This window comes from Bombus terrestris, chromosome 16 (assembly GCF_910591885.1).
Source record: "Bombus terrestris chromosome 16, iyBomTerr1.2, whole genome shotgun sequence".
NCBI lineage: Eukaryota > Metazoa > Arthropoda > Insecta > Hymenoptera > Apidae > Bombus > Bombus terrestris.
Genome location: NC_063284.1, coordinates 2076986 through 2094756, shown reverse-complemented (window position 1 = coordinate 2094756; position 17771 = coordinate 2076986). Strand labels below are relative to the sequence as shown.

The following is a 17771-nucleotide window of genomic DNA, read 5'->3' as shown; positions in this document are numbered from 1 at the left end:
TCTCAATTCTTTTACCGAAATCTACTGAATATCTTTTTGTAAAGAAATTAATAAATTTTAATTTATTCATTACTGATAAATAATGATAACGAATTTGCAAAAACGAATAGGGTTGCAAGAATAGAAAATGTATTTCATTTTCCAGCACTGAAATACTTCAACGCTTCCATTCGAAAATGCTAAGATCTCTAATACCCGCAGTCAAAGAAGAAATAACAAAATGTAGTAATAGATATATCAAAAGAATCAACAAACATCGAAACCCCCAATTACTAAATTACTTATTACATCGGACCAAATCCGCAGGCTAAAAAGACACTATCCGTCAGACCTAAACACTAGATTCAACTAGATATTTCTAATAAGTAATATTTACCTATTTATAATATTATTACTTATAAATTATACTTATCTATAATAAGTTAATAAATTTATTAACTTATTATAAATAATTAGCCATGTCATTGGGCCACGCCAGAGAAACTTACTCAAAATTCTCAGTGCAAGAATTGATTGTAAAATACTTGTAAATAAAAAAAATATATATAATACGAGATACGGAAGTACACAAATTGTTCTCATACTAAGATAACATTTCAATAAATAAAAAATATTTCACAATATAAAATCATGATATCACTGTTGGTACTCAAAATTCTATTTATAATTGTGATTTCAGTAAATATAATAAACAAGACGTAATTTCGTACATTTTGAAACGAAGACTGTTGCAATGTGATACAAGACGTTGACAAGAAACTAATTCGTAACAAGGAAAATTCTTGTGTTTAAAGCGTTTTTAAAATGAATTGTTTATCAGAAGACGACAGTTCTGATAGTAGTAATGAGTTTCTGGTTGATCCACGGAAAATTAATTTGAATTCTAGTTTCTTCGCGAAAAAGAAGCCTGATGCTGCAGCGGTTGAGGATCGGATTGACACCGAAGATGAGAGCACCGATGACGAGGATCTCGAGGATGTCAGTCAAACAGACAATATCGAACTTTTCACTCAGGTTTTGAAAAACTTAGAATATTCGCAAAAATTTAAACAAAACGATGATAACATTGAAAAGAAAGAATCTCATTCAGACCATTCCATATTACAAGAAAAAGAGGAAAAAGCACTAAAAGTAAAAAAAGAGGTAAAAGATACTACATCGTCTAATGAAATAAACGAACTTTTGCTCCAAGGTGAGTGTAGTATAGGTTCACTTTCTAAAAAAGGCTCTGAAGATGCAATAATAAAGAACGAGGAAGACACTGAGCCTCCTAATGAATACACTATTCCAAAAGATGGTGTCAAGATCGTTTTACCAGGTACTTGTTTAATGATTAACAGAAAGAAGAAGGGGAAGCCAGATTTGAGAGCAATCTTGAAGAAACGATTAAGAGATGCTCAGATATTAGTAGAGAAAGTAGGACTGCTTTGTTGGTTGGCTTATGGCTTTCGTTTGAATGGCCAGATAAATCAGCCTGAAATAATGGCTGGTGTATTATCATTGATCTCTACTTCAAATTATCCAAAAGATAGAATTGATCTTATATATCTAGAAAAGTTTACAAAATGGTTTATGCATGTATTTACATTTGAGCCTGTTGAAAGTAATGGTAATAAACAAATAGATAAAGAAACTTTATTGAAAATATTGAAAGATAAGAAAGTTTCTAACTATAAAGAATTGATATTATTATACATTGCTACATTGAGAGCATTGGGGTTAAATTGTAGATTGGTTATCTCTCTTTGTCCTCCTCATCGGATATATAATAATAACCCACTTTTTAAATTAGATAAAGAGCCAGAACCTGTGGGGAAAGATAAATCTAATGTAACTAAAAAGAGAAGTTCAAAGAAAAAGGAAGAAAAAGAGATAACTTCTGATAAAACAAATGTGATTCAAAATAGTTCCGAGGCCAAAAAAAATGCTAATGCAGAAGCCAAAAAGAGAGCAGTTAAAATTTTACATTCGAAATTGCAGACTTGTAAGGGCAAAAACAAATCTGATACTAGTAAAGACTCTAACAGTGAAGGCAAAGTAACTAAAAAATCAAATACTAAAAGTACTGAAAAAAAAGATGAATCTGGATCTGCAGAACAGGAAAAGAGTATGTCTAGCTTAAGACAATTAAGATCTCGGAAAGTTAATATCAATTCTGAAGATAATAAAGCAAGAAAGTCTACAGACTTGTCTTCAAAGGTTGATGGCACAAAATCAAAATATTATATAGAAGAAGATTCAACAGATTCTGAAGCAGAATTTCAGCCTAAACCAAAACTTTCAGTGAGGAAGAGTAATGATAAGGAAGAGGCATTACAAAGTTCTAAGAACACTATAAAAAAAAACAGAAAATTAGTATCCTCTGATAGCGAAGATCAAACAAACAAAACCAAGAAAAGGCAAGATATTTGGGCTGAAATATATTTAGAGTCAGAAGAAAGTTGGATTTGTACGAGTGTATTGGATGAAAAAATCCATTGCATACCTGAAATATATGTAAGTAATTTATGAACCAGTTCATATTATATCTACTAAAGTATGGTAATAACAATTGCACTCTGTTATAGAAAAAAGCAACGAAACCTGTACTGTATGTAGTAGCTTGGAATTCTGAAGGTTTAGTAAAAGACGTGACTAGACGCTATTGTGCACAATGGCTTACAGTCACACGTAAGCAACGAGTTGATGAAAAATGGTGGCTTGAAACCTTGTCTTATTGGAAAGAAAAAAATACTGCTATTTCTAGAGCTGAAGATGAAATGCTATTACAAAAGTATTTTATATATTTAAATATTTTTACTTATCACAATACTTCTTTATTTGACAGTTTCATTTATTCTAGGGAGTTGGAGCAGCCTTTGCCTAGAACGCTTAGCGAGATCAAAGGTCATCCATTGTACGTCATTCAAAGACATTTACTCAAATTTGAAGCATTGTATCCTCCAGATTGTGTGCCTTTAGGACATACTTCTACTGGTGAACCCATTTACTCTCGCCATTGTGTACATACTATTCGTTCAAGGGAAACTTGGCTAAAAGAAGCTAGAGTCGTAAAACCAAATCAAGAGGCCTATAAAATAGTCAAAGCACGTCCAAAATACGATAAAGTACATATAATTATTTCAATCTTTTCATTCATAAATATTTATTCCATAATAATTAAATTTGTAAAATGATTTAATTACAATAGCTTTCGGGAATGAAAATTAAGGATTCGCCACTGGAATTATTTGGTGAATGGCAAACTATGGAATATGAACCACCAGTAGCCAAGGACGGTATTGTTCCACGAAATGAGTATGGAAATGTTGATTTATTTAAACAACGTATGCTTCCAAAAGGCACCGTTCATATAAATCGTAAGTTCTTAAGGAATTAATTGATACATATCATTGATACATATTGATACATATGTACCATATGTGTTTCGCAGCAAATGTATAAAAATTAATAGAAATAATTATAATGATTGATAAAAATGGAAATTAAGACTAATATATATATCATGATGTAGTTCCAGGATTAAATCGAATTGCACGGAAGCTTAATATTGATTGTGCACCAGCCGTAGTAGGCTTTAATTTTGGAAGTATGGGTGCAGTTCCTGCACTCGAAGGTTACGTTGTTTGTTCTGAATACGAAGATACTTTACGAGAAGCTTGGGAAGCTGAACAAGTTGAGGCAATTAAACGAACTAAAGAAAAGCAAGAGAAACGAGTTTATGGAAATTGGAAGAGACTGATTCAAGGTTTGCTCATAAGAGAGCGACTAGCAACGAGATACGAGTTTACGGAAGAAACAAAATCGGCAACTAATAAACGGGCGAAACATAAGAAAACAGACGTAAAGAAGACTAAAGTATTTTAAACCGTAAAACGAAATTATAAATCATTTTGTAAAAACCTTAATATTATTTTGTTACTACTTATAATTTCAAGTAAGAACATAATCTTTTCTGAATACGAAGATATTTTACGAGAAGCTTGGGAAGCTGAACAAGTTAAGGCAATTAAACGAACTAAAGAAAAGCAAGAGAAACGAGTTTATAGAAATTGGAAGAGACTGATTCAAGGTTTGCTCATAAGAGAGTGACTAGCAACGAGATACGAGTTTAGGGAGGAAACAAAATCGGCTACTAATAATAATAATAATAAACTAATGATAATAAACTAATAATAAGGCAGCTATTACTATTATATTTATTTCAGTATTATAAACAATCGTGCCAGATAGATTTTTGTAAATGAAACTTGTATAAAATTTTAATATATATGTCTTTCAAATGTACTTTCGTTTGATATTTTTCACATTGTATTTTGCTATAATACATGCAGCTAGTGTTTTTATATTTTTTTAAGATGATGTAACTCCTTGGCATACAATGACGTCTGGGAGACATCATCCATTTCATGTGCCATTGTAGACTTTGACGTCTCCGATATGTCAAGAACAGTTCCTGGCGAACGCCGAAAATCAGGCATCGATTCTGTTTTATTTAATATTGATTTAATTTAATAAAAAATGTCTAGTTTCTCTACATGTTTCGAAATGTACCATACTTTATAGAATTATTAATTTATTATTTTATAATGTTACTTAATTACTGTCCATGAACATCATATATCAACCTGATTAAATATTATACAGCAATGTAAATTTCAAAATAAAATGTTCTGTTTCTAAGCTTGCATATAACTGTTCAGTTGAGTTGCGTGTTGTTTTACTGGTTGAATATATATAAATATCTATTTAATTTAGTGTATTAATGATAATTATGATTAGATTGCAGATTTTTATGCATCTATAAGAAATTTACATTTATAGAAAATCTGTAAGAAATATTTGAAAGTACAAAATTGCGCAGAATGCACATAGTGTGAACGTTCCCAACGAGGTTCTACTTTTATAGTTATATTCTCAAAAATACGAATTTGCATAAAAATCCGCTGTATAATTATGATACTTAATTTATATAGGATATTCCTATAGAATGTACACAAATGTAGGCAATTTTTAAAGAACTATATGCATAATAAATTAATATATATTTATATAAATGTTGTATTTATCGCTTTAGAACCGTTATTATTTGAATATTATCGACAGATCGATATATAACATATGGGATTTGAACTTTGTATACATATAGAACAGTGTTTACTAAATAATAAAGAAATTGAATATTTTATAGAGAAGCTTTTATGATAATTATTTCAGATTTTTAATGTAATATGGACCCAGAATATTATTCTACTTTGTACAAATGGTAAGTTATACAAAATTTGAAAATTACTACGAAGAAATTTTAAGGTTAAATAAATGATAACTCGTATTTTATTATTTGGTTTTATGTTTCAAGGTTTGAAAAATGTGGGATAATATCAAACATAAGAACGCATCTTCGTCAAAATTTAATAAATGCATTAAAAAATAAAGATGTTGTTTTAAAAAATGATGAGCCTAAATCTGCAAAACAGTACGTTTATGATTTACTAGTAGCAGAATATTTATTTAATCACAATTACGCATACACACTATCTGTATTTGCTAGTGAAGCACCACTGTTAATTAACTTTTCTACTAAGACAGTTCAAAAAACCGATGGCAGCAAGGAGGAGAGTAATGAAAAATTGCAAAGTGATTATATATTGCATGTTTTGGAAACATTAGGTATCAATCCGCATGATCCTAAAGGACAGTATGTTATATCGCAGTACATAGAAAATGATATGCCTTTGCTTTTATGTATATTAAGGTGTATAACTATGTTTTCCTATAACATACACAATGATGTGCCCATAAGAGAAAATATATCTCTTTGTAATGAATCCACGCAAACTGAATTTTCTTGGCAAGCTCACAGTTTATATGTAGAAAAATTAGTTGCATTGAAAAGAAAAATATCCATGCACAAACAAATAGTTGACAATAAGTTGCGCAAAAGAGAAATGATGTTAAAAGAACAGGCAATGTTCATTGAGCAACAACTTGCAACATTAAATATAAAATTGCATCAAGTTCAGGTAGTACAAATTTTTATTCTATAATTAGTTCAACTAAAATAAAATAACAAAATATAAATCTTTTTTATAGAATGTTATGCATAATATGAGTTTGAAAGAAAAACAACTAAAAGAAAGAAGACAAAATAATGAACGACAAGTTTTGCAAAAAGAAATGGAATTAACATCAAAAGAAAGATTGTTGTTACAAGAAGCAGATAGGTATAATATATGATTTATAACATTAATATTCATAAAATTAACAATTTCTTTTTTGTTATTACATATTCTGATTTACATAGATTGCAAAAGGAGCAAGATGACTATAAAAAATTAGAAGAACAATTAAAAAAAACATATGATCAGAAAGGTGTACAAACTGAAGATCTAGTAGAATCATCTAATCATTATTTACGAAACATTGAAATACAAACAGATATTGTAAACGATATAAAACAAGAGGATAAAATTGAGGTTCTTACTAGAGAAAAGGAAGAATTAAATGCTCTTATCCAAGATCAACAATTAAGAATAGAACAGATAACACAACGGGCTCTTCAGTTGTCTCAACAAGTAGAAGGAATACGTTCATTAAGACCCATTAACATAGAAGTTCCAACACAAACTGTTAATACAAATACAGTTATTAGCGAAAGTAGTTCAACGGAAGATATTCTCCAGGATGCGAAGATGAGACTTAAACGTTTAGAGGAGGAAAGTTTGAAAGCGGATCAGTATTATTATAATTTCATCAACAACTCTCCATGATATAATAGTTACAGTAATCTAATAGAAGTAAAATGAAAAAAACTGAAAAAAAGATATATAAATGTAATTTGTATAATAAAATATTTATGCTGATTTTTTTTATACAGAAAGAAATGTAATATTTCTTCTCGATTATTAAGGAAGAATCGGGAACAATAATGAATGAAACAAATGCCGCATTAATGAATCTTTATTGCGGTCATTGATAAGTCCTATTATAAATTATATAAAATTCGAATCGTATGTACAAATTTAAGACTGAATAGAACATGTACCAAAGTGCTTTTGTTACCTACTTTATTTTATAAAATTGGACGTTAATATAATATACAATTTATTCGCTATCTTTTTTCTTTATTATTTGTATTCTACCTTAATTACATGCAACACCAAACGTAGTATATAAAATGTTAAGTCAAATTTTTTCCATTGTTGTACATCATCTTCGTTTGGGATCCGAACTTCTCCTAGTACTCAGAATTAAGGATCATATTTCTCTATTTTTTTAATAATTGAAAATTGAAATTTTATTATGTTAAAGAACTGCGATATTTTCTCTGGCTATTAATATGTATTGTCAAAGGATATTGTTTGTCCCGGCTTTCGCGGCCCTCCCGTTCATGAGTACGTTCCTTTGTGTAGGGTGACTTTTCCTGAAAATACATTCTCATATGAATCTTCTGAATGCCATGCTATCCTGCAATTGGCGTTTGGGTATTTGATAGTATCACCTAGTTTTTCTGGTCTTTGCTATTGTCTCCCATTTCGTCTTTTCAATGTACTCGAAGCGGACGTCTTTATCAACTAAGGGGTCAAGGAATAGTGTTAGAAAAATGATTAAAAAGTTAATTTATGGGCAGAAATGTTTAGGACAAAATGTAAGACTGATGTAACGGGATTTATGAAAAAAAATGTGGCACGTTCTTTACGAAATGTGTTATCTTCTACATTTTTATCAATAGGACTGTTACACGCAAGTCTCTTTCAAGTTCTTTATGTTTTTTGTACGTATGGGAAAGACAAGTAATGACCTACTTATGACCATTTCAACAATACGCAAATACCTTAGAAAATCTATTCAATCGAATATAATACGAATGAAGTATTCAAAATTATTCGAATGTATCTTAATAAAGATACAATTTCTTATATCTTCGATACATGAATAGTGAAAAATTTCAATTAGAATTACTAACCTTGTTATAATGATGTTTTTCCCTATGCTCGGGGATATCACCATTTTGATGTGTTCCTTTTGCTGAAAACCATCCTCATTATTTATATAAAGAGACTGATGTTAGAACAGATTTTATATTATTTGAAAAAATATTTACCTTTATCATCATCTTTTCTTCTTTTCTGTTCGGTTGTTACTGCTGATTCGTCTGTCCTATCCTGCAAGATACGAAAAAAGCTAGAATATGTTATTAATGTGTCATTTATTAAAAATTTGAGGCATACCCTTTTTCGTGCAAATTTCTTTTCCCTGCGCAATTCTTTCTGTTCGTCCCTTATTTTGCCTTTACTCGAGCGTTCTTTTTTGTCAAGACTTCCTTCAGCACGTCTACCCTCCTGTTAACATTAAAAATCAAATTATACAAATATACAGGAAAAATATCATTGTAAAATTTAATAATTCTTACCTTTTGTACATTCTCAACTTTTCTTCTTTTGGCATCTGAAATTAAAGATTATTGGTTTTGTAATTTGGAATAAATTGGAATATATATATATATGTAATACACGTATTTTTTGCCTAAGTACTTTCTTTTATTGTGTTAGCAGTTGACACAGCTTTATATTCTCTAAAAGATATTATAAGAAACTGTGATTATGTAATGGCAATAATTAGAACTTTTTAATGCAAACCTCTATCTGATCCATCTTGCGTGGGTCCAGAACTAGCACTACTATTTGATACACTAGAAAGGTCACGGTCTAAATTATCTACACTACTGCCATAATAGTGTTCCTCCTGTAATTAAATTAATAACATGACAATGCACTTATTACACAATATAGAAGAATTTTTCAACAAATCTATAGTTACTTTATAGTATTTTCGGTCTTTTTTATCTATTGCGTCCTCTTCCTTAATCTCGTCCTTTTTTAAATGTTTGTCTTTCCCTTCAGAACTTTCCTTGCTTTCTTCTTTTTTTCTAATTTTTTCCGAGCTGTCACTATATTTAATAAAAGCTCGGTAAAATCTTCTGATTATTTGCGAAGTAAAAATTGAAATATGTGTCACTCGACTTACTGATGCAATTGATTCGATGCACTTCGTTTTTCTCGTTGATCTTTACTCTCTTTCTCTATCCTAGAGTCGCCGTTTGTAATTTCTTTACTCGATATTCCATCGCCAGCTTTATCCGAATTATCACTATTTGAAGTATCTTGTGTTTTTCCAGTCTATTAGATAAATACAAAAATTGATTTTTAAGTAAGAAAAATAAAAATGAAATAAAAATAAGGCAGACCTTATCCCCTACGTGATGAAAATCTGCTTCGCGAATCATATTTGGAGTTTTGGCTTTTAATTGGCCACTGTACGACGTTGCTAGTACGTGCAAATCTTGGCGTTGTCCACGTTCCTCCTCTCTCACTTTTTCTACTTTACGTTCAAGAATTTGAGATAATTTTGCCAGAACAGGGAAATGTGGTAATATTTTTATTAATATTATCAAGGAATTTCTTATTTGTACGTAGTCCTTAGAATCCAAACAAACTACAATCGCCTGTATAAATGATGCATATTAAATTACAGTTAAAAAAAAATTTTATCACACAAAATCATTACCTTTGTAATTTTGTAATGCCACTTATGACACACGTGTCTGTAATTTTCAAATCCTACCATATCATTGGCTTCAGAGAATTGATTGCTAACTCGGAATTTTGTTACAAATCCCGGATAATTGCTACATTCCTAAAAGAAGGATAAACATATAAAATCATCTGGATTTATTGAGTATGTTATAAAATAATATACCTTATCGAATATGGCTTTCTCAGAGTGCCACCTCATTACCGTTTCCAGCATGGCGCATAAAAATCTTCCATAACGATTCGCTTCGTTTTCGGTACATGAGGTAACTGAATATGTTATATCACAGAAAAGCTATAAGATTAAATATTACGTGATAAATAATGCAATATGTGATACATAAAGTGAGTAAATTTTCAATAAATTATAGTTACTCTGTCATAGCAAAGAAGGGTTGAAAAATTTGCAGTCTTTAAAGAATGTATAGTATGAACGAATTTGGCGCAATACATGGCATCCACGGTTGTAAATGTACATCGAGGAAACAGACACAGTTGTAGGAATTGCGTTATCGTTTCATTTTTCGCTGATTTTGCGCTTCGGGATAAAAACCATGTATCTTTCTCTTGTCTAATAAAGTGGCATTAATAAAACAATATTATTAAAAGGTTTTTCCACAGAGCATATAAATGTTAAATTGAACAAATTTTACCTTAGATATGCAAATACTTTTTCAACGTGCTCTTCTTGTTTTCTCCTTTCATCTTGTAGTTTCTCAATTAGAGTCGTATATCTTTCTTGCTCTTTCTTCCCCTTGCTAACATTCTTGAAAAAGAAAAAGGTATATTAATTTAAAAGCGAACTATAAAAATCGCTGTTAGAATAAAAAGGTATTAACACACCACATCTTTGGAATCGGCGCTTTGTGCCGCAAGTTGCTTTAATTTGTTAATTTCTCTCTGATAACTCTCCACAGGAACATACAAATCGTACATAGATAAGGACCAAAATGTCACCAGGAACTGTGGCGAGATATCCTCCCATACTTTCAATGGATGTAAAGGTCTAACTGACTGAGCAACAGGTGCCATAACTGCTTGTGCAGCTTCTGCGTACTTAGCTTGCTTCATAGCAGTTGACATCTTTTTGTAATTTGGATCAGCTTTACGTAAAGCATCATACTTAATCTGAGAACAACATGTAAAATTAGATCTGTTCAATAACAATACTCCCTAAATTGGTAATTATATCTTTATCGATTAATGTAATGGCTATTTTCTCATATACAATTGTAATATTTATTATAAAAAAAGAAACTTACATTAATGGCATGTGCAAACATTGGTCTTGCAAGAAAAAATGCGACATCAGAATGTATATGATTGTCCTGGAGCATAGAATGTATGGAGGGAAGTCTTTCTACATATTCATCTACTGTCATAGTGGATCCCAAGAAGGTACCAAATTGAACTAATGTATCTTGACACTGATCATATAGTTTTCCTATGATTTTAAATACACAAATTGTCAATAAATTTTTTTTTAAATATTAAGAGAATAAAACATTAAAAATATTACTATAATGCTTACCCACAAGTTTAAGATGAGATTTATCTGTTTCCCTATACACAACACAGTGTTTTTGCTGTGCCATTAAAAGACATAGTGCTACAGCAAGATCATGTTCAGCTAGAGCTTCTTTTAAACGTTGTGATGATTTCTTTGTATTGCGTACTTGACTGAAGTAGCCAGCCTGGAACATTTTGTATAATTGTAAAACATTTTTATAATAGATATCTATGTATAGATTAATTAAATATATTAATAAAATTACTTCATTTTTTAATAAGTCTCCACCTGCCATGGCATCTAACTGATCCGAAGTCATCTCTTCAGCGGCTTCGATACCCGCCATCTTTTGTACTATTTCTTTCAATATTAATAAATCTAGGCTGAAAATAAAAATGTGCAATAATATAAGATAATTATTATTTATCTCAAGTTTATTATTCCCATTGTGCAATATTACGCGATTTTCGTAGGCATTATTATGCAAGATACTTTATGAATACTACTATCGATACTTTACGAATAAAAATGATTGCTAACGAATACTTTTAAATAACTTTAAAAATAAAAATTGGAATATGATAAATGAAAACATAAGAAATGAGATTATTGCGTAAGAGAATATATGCGTAATTTTAATAGTTATGAGATTTTTATATGATGTTATAATATAAATGAACTTATATATCTAAAAGTTATTAAATAATTTTTCTCTTTTTCCTTCATTTTTAAATCTATAGCGATAAGACTTAAATCCTATCTCCGTGTTTTCTACAAAATACAAATCTACTAATAATACTATTTTTTAATGTATAACAGATTTATAATCTGTGTTAATTCTTTCTTTTTTTAATATATCTAGTGTTGTATTTTGCAATAAACATCTCTACTGTTCCCTTGCAAACTATTATAAGGAATCCTCGTTTCATACTTTTTATTGCAGAGATTCATACATTTGCTTAGCCTTTATCACCTTTTGTTCTATATCTGTTCCATTCAAATTATATTATCCAAAGCCTTTTGTCCATTAATTAAAATTTTAATATTTCTCTCTTTTTTTACAAACTTTTTAATACCTAGGAAGAAAAAGTACAATTCAAAATATTTTAATATGTTCGAAACATGCTTTACCAATATTAAAATCTCTTAAATAAATACCAAAGCAAGTTTTACAACAAATATTCAGTATTTACCTTGTCCTTCTAGGTTTTCATAGCATTAGTGGCAATATTTCTCACTAATTGTATTTTTTAAATCTGAACTCATTAGCTTTTTCAGCTCTTGTTCTACTTAAATATCTTTGATCAAACATTTTTATCAAATACTATTATTCCATGTTGTTGACATCTTAAGATAATTGATATTTTTACGATGTGTAGTTCTCTTTTTATCAGTAATAGAATTTTAAATTATTGTATTTAATATATTATAAATGCGAGTTTCTCTATGATCTTTATATTTGCTTGCAAATTATAATGTTCGATGCTAAGCTGTTTCATTTTCCTATCCATTTATCTTTTACTTACACTGTTTGATTCAGTATTCAATATCAATGTTTCCCTTTCCCACAACATGTTTTTAGTCATTCTTTCAGTTTCCTTTATAGATAAAATGTATATGAATGTATATGCCAAAAACCAGTTATATCTTATACCAAAATAGCAAATTCGTATTTCGTAAAAGTATTGAAATAATGGATAACGCTTTGTTAATACAGAAGTGCAGAATAAAATTCATAAAATTTATTCCACTGTTCTTCGATTATTTGTATTTTTATTGAATTTTAAGTAGCTCAATATATAAAAAATGAAAATATATTACAATCAAAGATACGTTTTAAAAGAATGAAGAAAGAATCTTATATTGCCACACATTTGGAATCATCATTAGTAAAGTTCCATTGCAATGAAAAGTTTGTAAATTTTATTTACTCAGTGATACTAGATCTTTCCATTTAGGAACTATTATGGCAGAATGATAGTGTATGTATGTTCACTGCAATTAAAAAGTCTTCATAGTATATTTGTCACAATTCGATTGAATTTTTTTCATGTTTTATGAGCAATAATTATTCTGAAATTACAAATAGTGGATCAAAATTCGTATCTAAATTTTTTTGGTTTCTGTTCGAATATCTCCGTTACCGTATTACACGTGATACTAAATCACACATGTTCAAAGAAACTCTCTATTTAAAAAATACACTGTTTGTCTGGATAAATCTTAAGCAGAATTGAAATACAATTTACAATTTCTATGTACTCAAGTGTATGAGCTACAAGAGCATAACATATATTTAGTAAAAGGTTTTTGTTGTTAACGGGAAAAAGCTCGTAATTTATTAATGTAGTATTGTGGAAGAGAGGCTTAAGAGATATCGGGCAAACCATAAACAATGTCGCGAGAAAGCCTAAGTGCCGACAGGCCCATCAATGTATCGTCGGTCCTTCAATCGAATAGTTACGGGGGCAAGGCCTGCGTGACCCTGGCCACGAGCGGTTACAGAGCACGTGCGTAGTGAAACTTAGAGAAGAGACAAAGGGATATTAAGGGAGAAAGATGAATTAACAGTCAGTCAGAGGGTGCGAATTGCGTTGTCGAAATAATGTTGCTAGCGTTGCTAGCGTTGAGAGAGAGCATTGGAACCGTGGTGACGAGAGTTGCAAATTAACTATTTAGTTGTCTTAATTATAGTATGTTATTGTACTTAGTTCACATTAAACAACTATCTTTTCTTGTTTAACCAATATCTGTTTAATCTATTTTAAATAAACTAATTGTAGTAAGATCCTACACTAGGAAAAATCAGAAAGGGATTAAGAATATCACATTAATGATAATTATTCTTAATTAGCTTAAAAATTTCTGAACTTCTCCCATTATACTCAATATTCAATTAAGTAACTATTATATTATAAAAATGAACGAGAACTTGTACAAAATCTAGACAATTACAAACTAACTGAAAAGAAATTAGTTTCTTATATACAACGTACCTTTTTTGTGCTTTAAGTTGATTAGCTACATACTGCAGCAAACCAGTAAGTTCAATATTATACTTCTTAAATATGGCTCCACAAAACGAAGCAAGGGATTGGAGCCAAAGAGATATGCTGGTGCCATCATGTTTAAACCTATCTCTGTCAGCACCAGCTAAAGCTTCCACAAGACAGTAACCAAGTACATCATAAGAAATGTTAGTCAAATATTTTAGGGAATCTACAACAGGTCCTGTAACACACGAAATAGTAAAAATTATTTAAAATGAAAACCTCCAAGTTTACGAATGTTTCATAAAATTATTTACATACCTATAAGATTATCATACAATTGGATTTGTATAAGAATGTAATCGAACAATACACCGGGCGAAGAATGTGTAAGTTTGCCTATTGACCTCCCTACGGGCTTTATGGTTTCCTTACTCACTCTTTTCATGATAGACTTAATTTTCTTTTGCGCATCTGCTCGTTTTCTTAAAAGAGCAGCATGTTGCAAAGGTGTATCGTTCTTCCATCGAGCGTACAAACAGTATCGATTCTGATATGGATAGTATTTTAAGATATTCCACAATTCTTCGGCAACGCAACAGTTGCAGTCCATAAACGATAATGATGGCAGTAACGCCACATCGAGAATGGTCAACACGTCGTAATACAAATTGTTATTTTTATCAACTGGTTGCTTATTGGAATCTAACGGACACTGTTTTATGGCTGCATGACACAATCGCATGATTTTGTACATTAAAACAGGATCATGATGTAGATTGGGACCAAGGACTATGAGCATTGGTAATAATTGATCGTGGATCTCCTCGAGACTTTCGATTAGTTTCGGAGCAAGAGAGCTCTTCAATTGTGGAACTCTCCTACCTTGTAATTTTGGCGATATTATACAATTTCTGGAATATAACGTAGCAGGTACAGTTACAGAATTTAATTATAAAAATATACTCTAAATTTGTTTACTTGAATTCTCTGTAACGAAAGTATTAAAATGGAAATTACTTGCGATAAACAGGTTCGATAAGAGATTGAATCATTTTACATAGCGCTAATGCAATTGGACGTTGATCGGTGAAACTGTGTTCGGGTAATCGATTGAATAAATTTTGTGCTACTTCCCAAGCTCCTGTCTCTAGAAGTGCTTCGCATAACCCGAACTTCTGATTACTTGTGTATTTATCCTTATAAAAAATAATGGCGTTAATAAGATCTTTAATAAAATATAATTATATCTGTTTAGATACCTGTGGAGTTTCTTTCTCCTCTGGTACGTCCTCTTTGTCTTTCGTAGAAATTACGCTTAACTTGCGAACATAATCTTTCGCCTGTTTCATTGCCTGTTCGTGTTCTTTGATAATAGTTTTATCATCTGGCACCAACCAAGGCAATATATCATCTAATTTAATGACACCATGTTGTAACATGAGTGCAGTGACTTTTTGTAATGAAAATGGAGTAGCATTGACGGTTGAACAATATTTAAATCCTAAAACTTCGCAGAGTACCTGTTGGTCACTCATATATGATCGAATTAAAGGGATAAAAAGCGCATCATCTTGAGGTCGATTCTCAAAAGTTTCTAATAAAATATCGAGTACCCTATTAGGGTCAAGATTAAAATATCCTAAAAGAATGATATACATATAGTTCCATCCATTTAAAATATACAATTTAGAACATATCGGAACAAAATTTTTTTACCGATAAGGGACTTAACAATTTCCAATATTGATGCTACTTCACTTTCCGGACGTTCCTGATTCAATTCCACTATAAGTTTAGAATATCCTTCGCTTTCCTCCCGAAATAAATTAAATTTCCGTTGTTTATAACTGTAAATAAATGTTTTATATAGATTTCGCTTCATTAATTTAATTTTTATATTGAATATTTTACTTAAACAAATAGGAAAAAATACATACTACAATTTTGTCTTCACTTTAATAAATTTGATTTGGAAATTCTTGTTTTTTAAAGTTCCTACATCTTGCAATGTATCAATTTCTAAACGTTCCTTCAATATCCTATCTGTAAGAAACTATATAGAAAGCAAATGATAAATTAATTATGTCATTAGAAATATTTTAATATGTAGCCAGTAGTTCAGTCACTTTTGTTATCCTATAAAATGATACCTTTTCTGATTCTTTTACAAGATAATAAAAATTATTCCTTTCTTCATTATGTGCCTCCGCATCTATCAGTGTAAATATATCCACTATCGCAGATGGTATTGCTCCATCAATATTCTGCAAATAAATATATTTTAAATAAAAGAGAACTAAAATAAACTAATAGTTGGAAAAATGAATTATTGTAATATTGTCATTGACCATTGATCTTACCGTTAGTTCACCTAATGTCTGAACAACATTGTCCTTTTTTATGTTCCCACGGATTCCATTTGAAATTAATTCGTACAATCCTCTTCTCCATTCTAAAATTAAAGATAACACCACATAAATATGTTAAAAATATAGAACTATCAAATGATAATTATATATTGTAAAATGTATCTCAAAAATGCAATTCCTCATAATTTATAATTTATAATTTACAGTTACATTTATCAAAATTAAAAATAATGCAAAATTAACAAAGAACTTGAGAATCGACTTTTTATTAATTTGATTGAAATACAAAACAGTTCAAAATTATATTTTATTCACATATATAAACTCTTTTACTTTTTATAATATTCAATGTGTAAAACAATTTTCCACTGAGGTTTTTCATTAAAATATGTATTTGCATAAAAATCCACACTCTAATTATTTACATTCATAGATAAAAGAATATAAGGAAATGTTGGCGATTAAATACATTTTATAAATTTTGAATTTTCGGAATATATTTTTCAGATAACAAACAGGGAGAAATATTTTCTATGTGAACATTGTTTATTTCATAAACAGATGGGAACGTTGATGATATGATAAGTGTAACATTGATAGATTTCAGCGCGCGTAAAATTGTCACTTTATGTCGAAACATGGCTCAAGCTATTAAGAGAAATTTTTGTAATCTCACCTGCAGTGTTGCCTTCCTTAAATTTGTGCTTGATTAACTTGAGGCTGCAAACAGTTGTTAATTGACAATTAACTCTTCAGAAGAGCGAGAAACAGGAGAGATAAGTTGCAACCATCAATTGCACAGAAGTATGCAATATCAATTCAATATTAATCGAACGCACTTTCGGACGTTAACCACTTACAAATCATTTTTTCCATGTTTATCCCATGCTTTCCATATATCTGTATTCCACACTTTACCAGCCATTTTAATTCCATGAAAAGCTTTTTTATAATTAAAAACAATTGTATCAACATCACAGGTTAATAGACTCCATTTTGACCATTGCAAGCGTCCTCGAAGCTATCGTGGCGCGATCTTTCTTACACCATATATTATATCTAGTCTGGTATCCTTATTGTTAAAATCTGCCTTCTACGTCATTAGTTATTAATAAATAGATTGGAGATCTTTATGCATTTATGGTATATTTGAAGGTATAAAAATGCACACAGAAGTATATTTTTATTTATTTTGTAGTTTGTAATTTACTAACTACTTTGTAGTTTAGACCCAGTTTCTATTAAGTACAAGGAAATTGTGTTCTTATTTCTAGTTTCTTATATTGGGTTTTTATTCCTTATACTA

At 30.1% G+C, this 17771-nt stretch overlaps 3 protein-coding genes across 6 annotated transcripts; 2 read left to right on the top strand and 1 right to left on the bottom strand.

Annotated features, from left to right (window-relative positions):
- The first annotated feature begins 480 nt into the window (after nt 1–480).
- Nucleotides 481–4287, top strand: LOC100645266 (DNA repair protein complementing XP-C cells homolog). 2 transcript variants are annotated; one of them, XM_048413302.1, is made up of 6 exons: nt 481–2496; nt 2568–2773; nt 2843–3107; nt 3191–3359; nt 3515–3681; nt 4006–4287. In XM_048413302.1, the coding sequence occupies exons 1-6, from the start codon at nt 805–807 to the stop codon at nt 4090–4092; spliced, it is 2586 nt and encodes an 861-aa protein (XP_048269259.1). In that variant the 5' UTR covers nt 481–804; the 3' UTR covers nt 4093–4287. The 2 variants fall into 2 exon arrangements, with proteins under 2 accessions (XP_048269259.1, XP_012172938.3); XM_012317548.3 differs by having other exon boundaries at nt 482–2496; nt 3515–4287.
- A 151-nt stretch (nt 4288–4438) lies between these two features.
- Nucleotides 4439–7114, top strand: LOC100648771 (Golgi resident protein GCP60-like). The gene is made up of 4 exons (XM_003401634.3): nt 4439–5266; nt 5360–6023; nt 6094–6224; nt 6305–7114. Exons 1-4 carry the CDS (start codon nt 5232–5234, stop codon nt 6768–6770), a joined length of 1296 nt encoding a protein of 431 aa, XP_003401682.1. The 5' UTR covers nt 4439–5231; the 3' UTR covers nt 6771–7114.
- On the bottom strand, nt 7108–17509 carry LOC100648885 (THO complex subunit 2). Of its 3 annotated transcripts, none has more exons than XM_012317550.3 (28): nt 17326–17509; nt 17142–17185; nt 16457–16548; nt 16247–16360; nt 16034–16149; nt 15813–15943; nt 15356–15735; nt 15114–15292; nt 14415–15007; nt 14100–14334; nt 11369–11486; nt 11125–11287; nt 10856–11037; nt 10437–10721; nt 10247–10359; nt 9969–10164; nt 9760–9888; nt 9568–9696; nt 9260–9505; nt 9028–9179; nt 8821–8950; nt 8640–8745; nt 8414–8448; nt 8232–8342; nt 8105–8165; nt 7967–8028; nt 7359–7423; nt 7108–7240 (listed from the first exon to the last, which is right to left on the bottom strand). In XM_012317550.3, the coding sequence occupies exons 1-28, from the start codon at nt 17388–17390 to the stop codon at nt 7210–7212; spliced, it is 4263 nt and encodes a 1420-aa protein (XP_012172940.1). In that variant the 5' UTR covers nt 17391–17509; the 3' UTR covers nt 7108–7209. The 3 variants fall into 3 exon arrangements, with proteins under 3 accessions (XP_012172940.1, XP_003401683.2, XP_012172939.1); XM_003401635.4 differs by having other exon boundaries at nt 9248–9505; nt 17326–17508; XM_012317549.3 differs by having other exon boundaries at nt 9248–9505; nt 10440–10721; nt 17326–17508.
- Between the last annotated feature and the right edge of the window lie 262 nt (nt 17510–17771).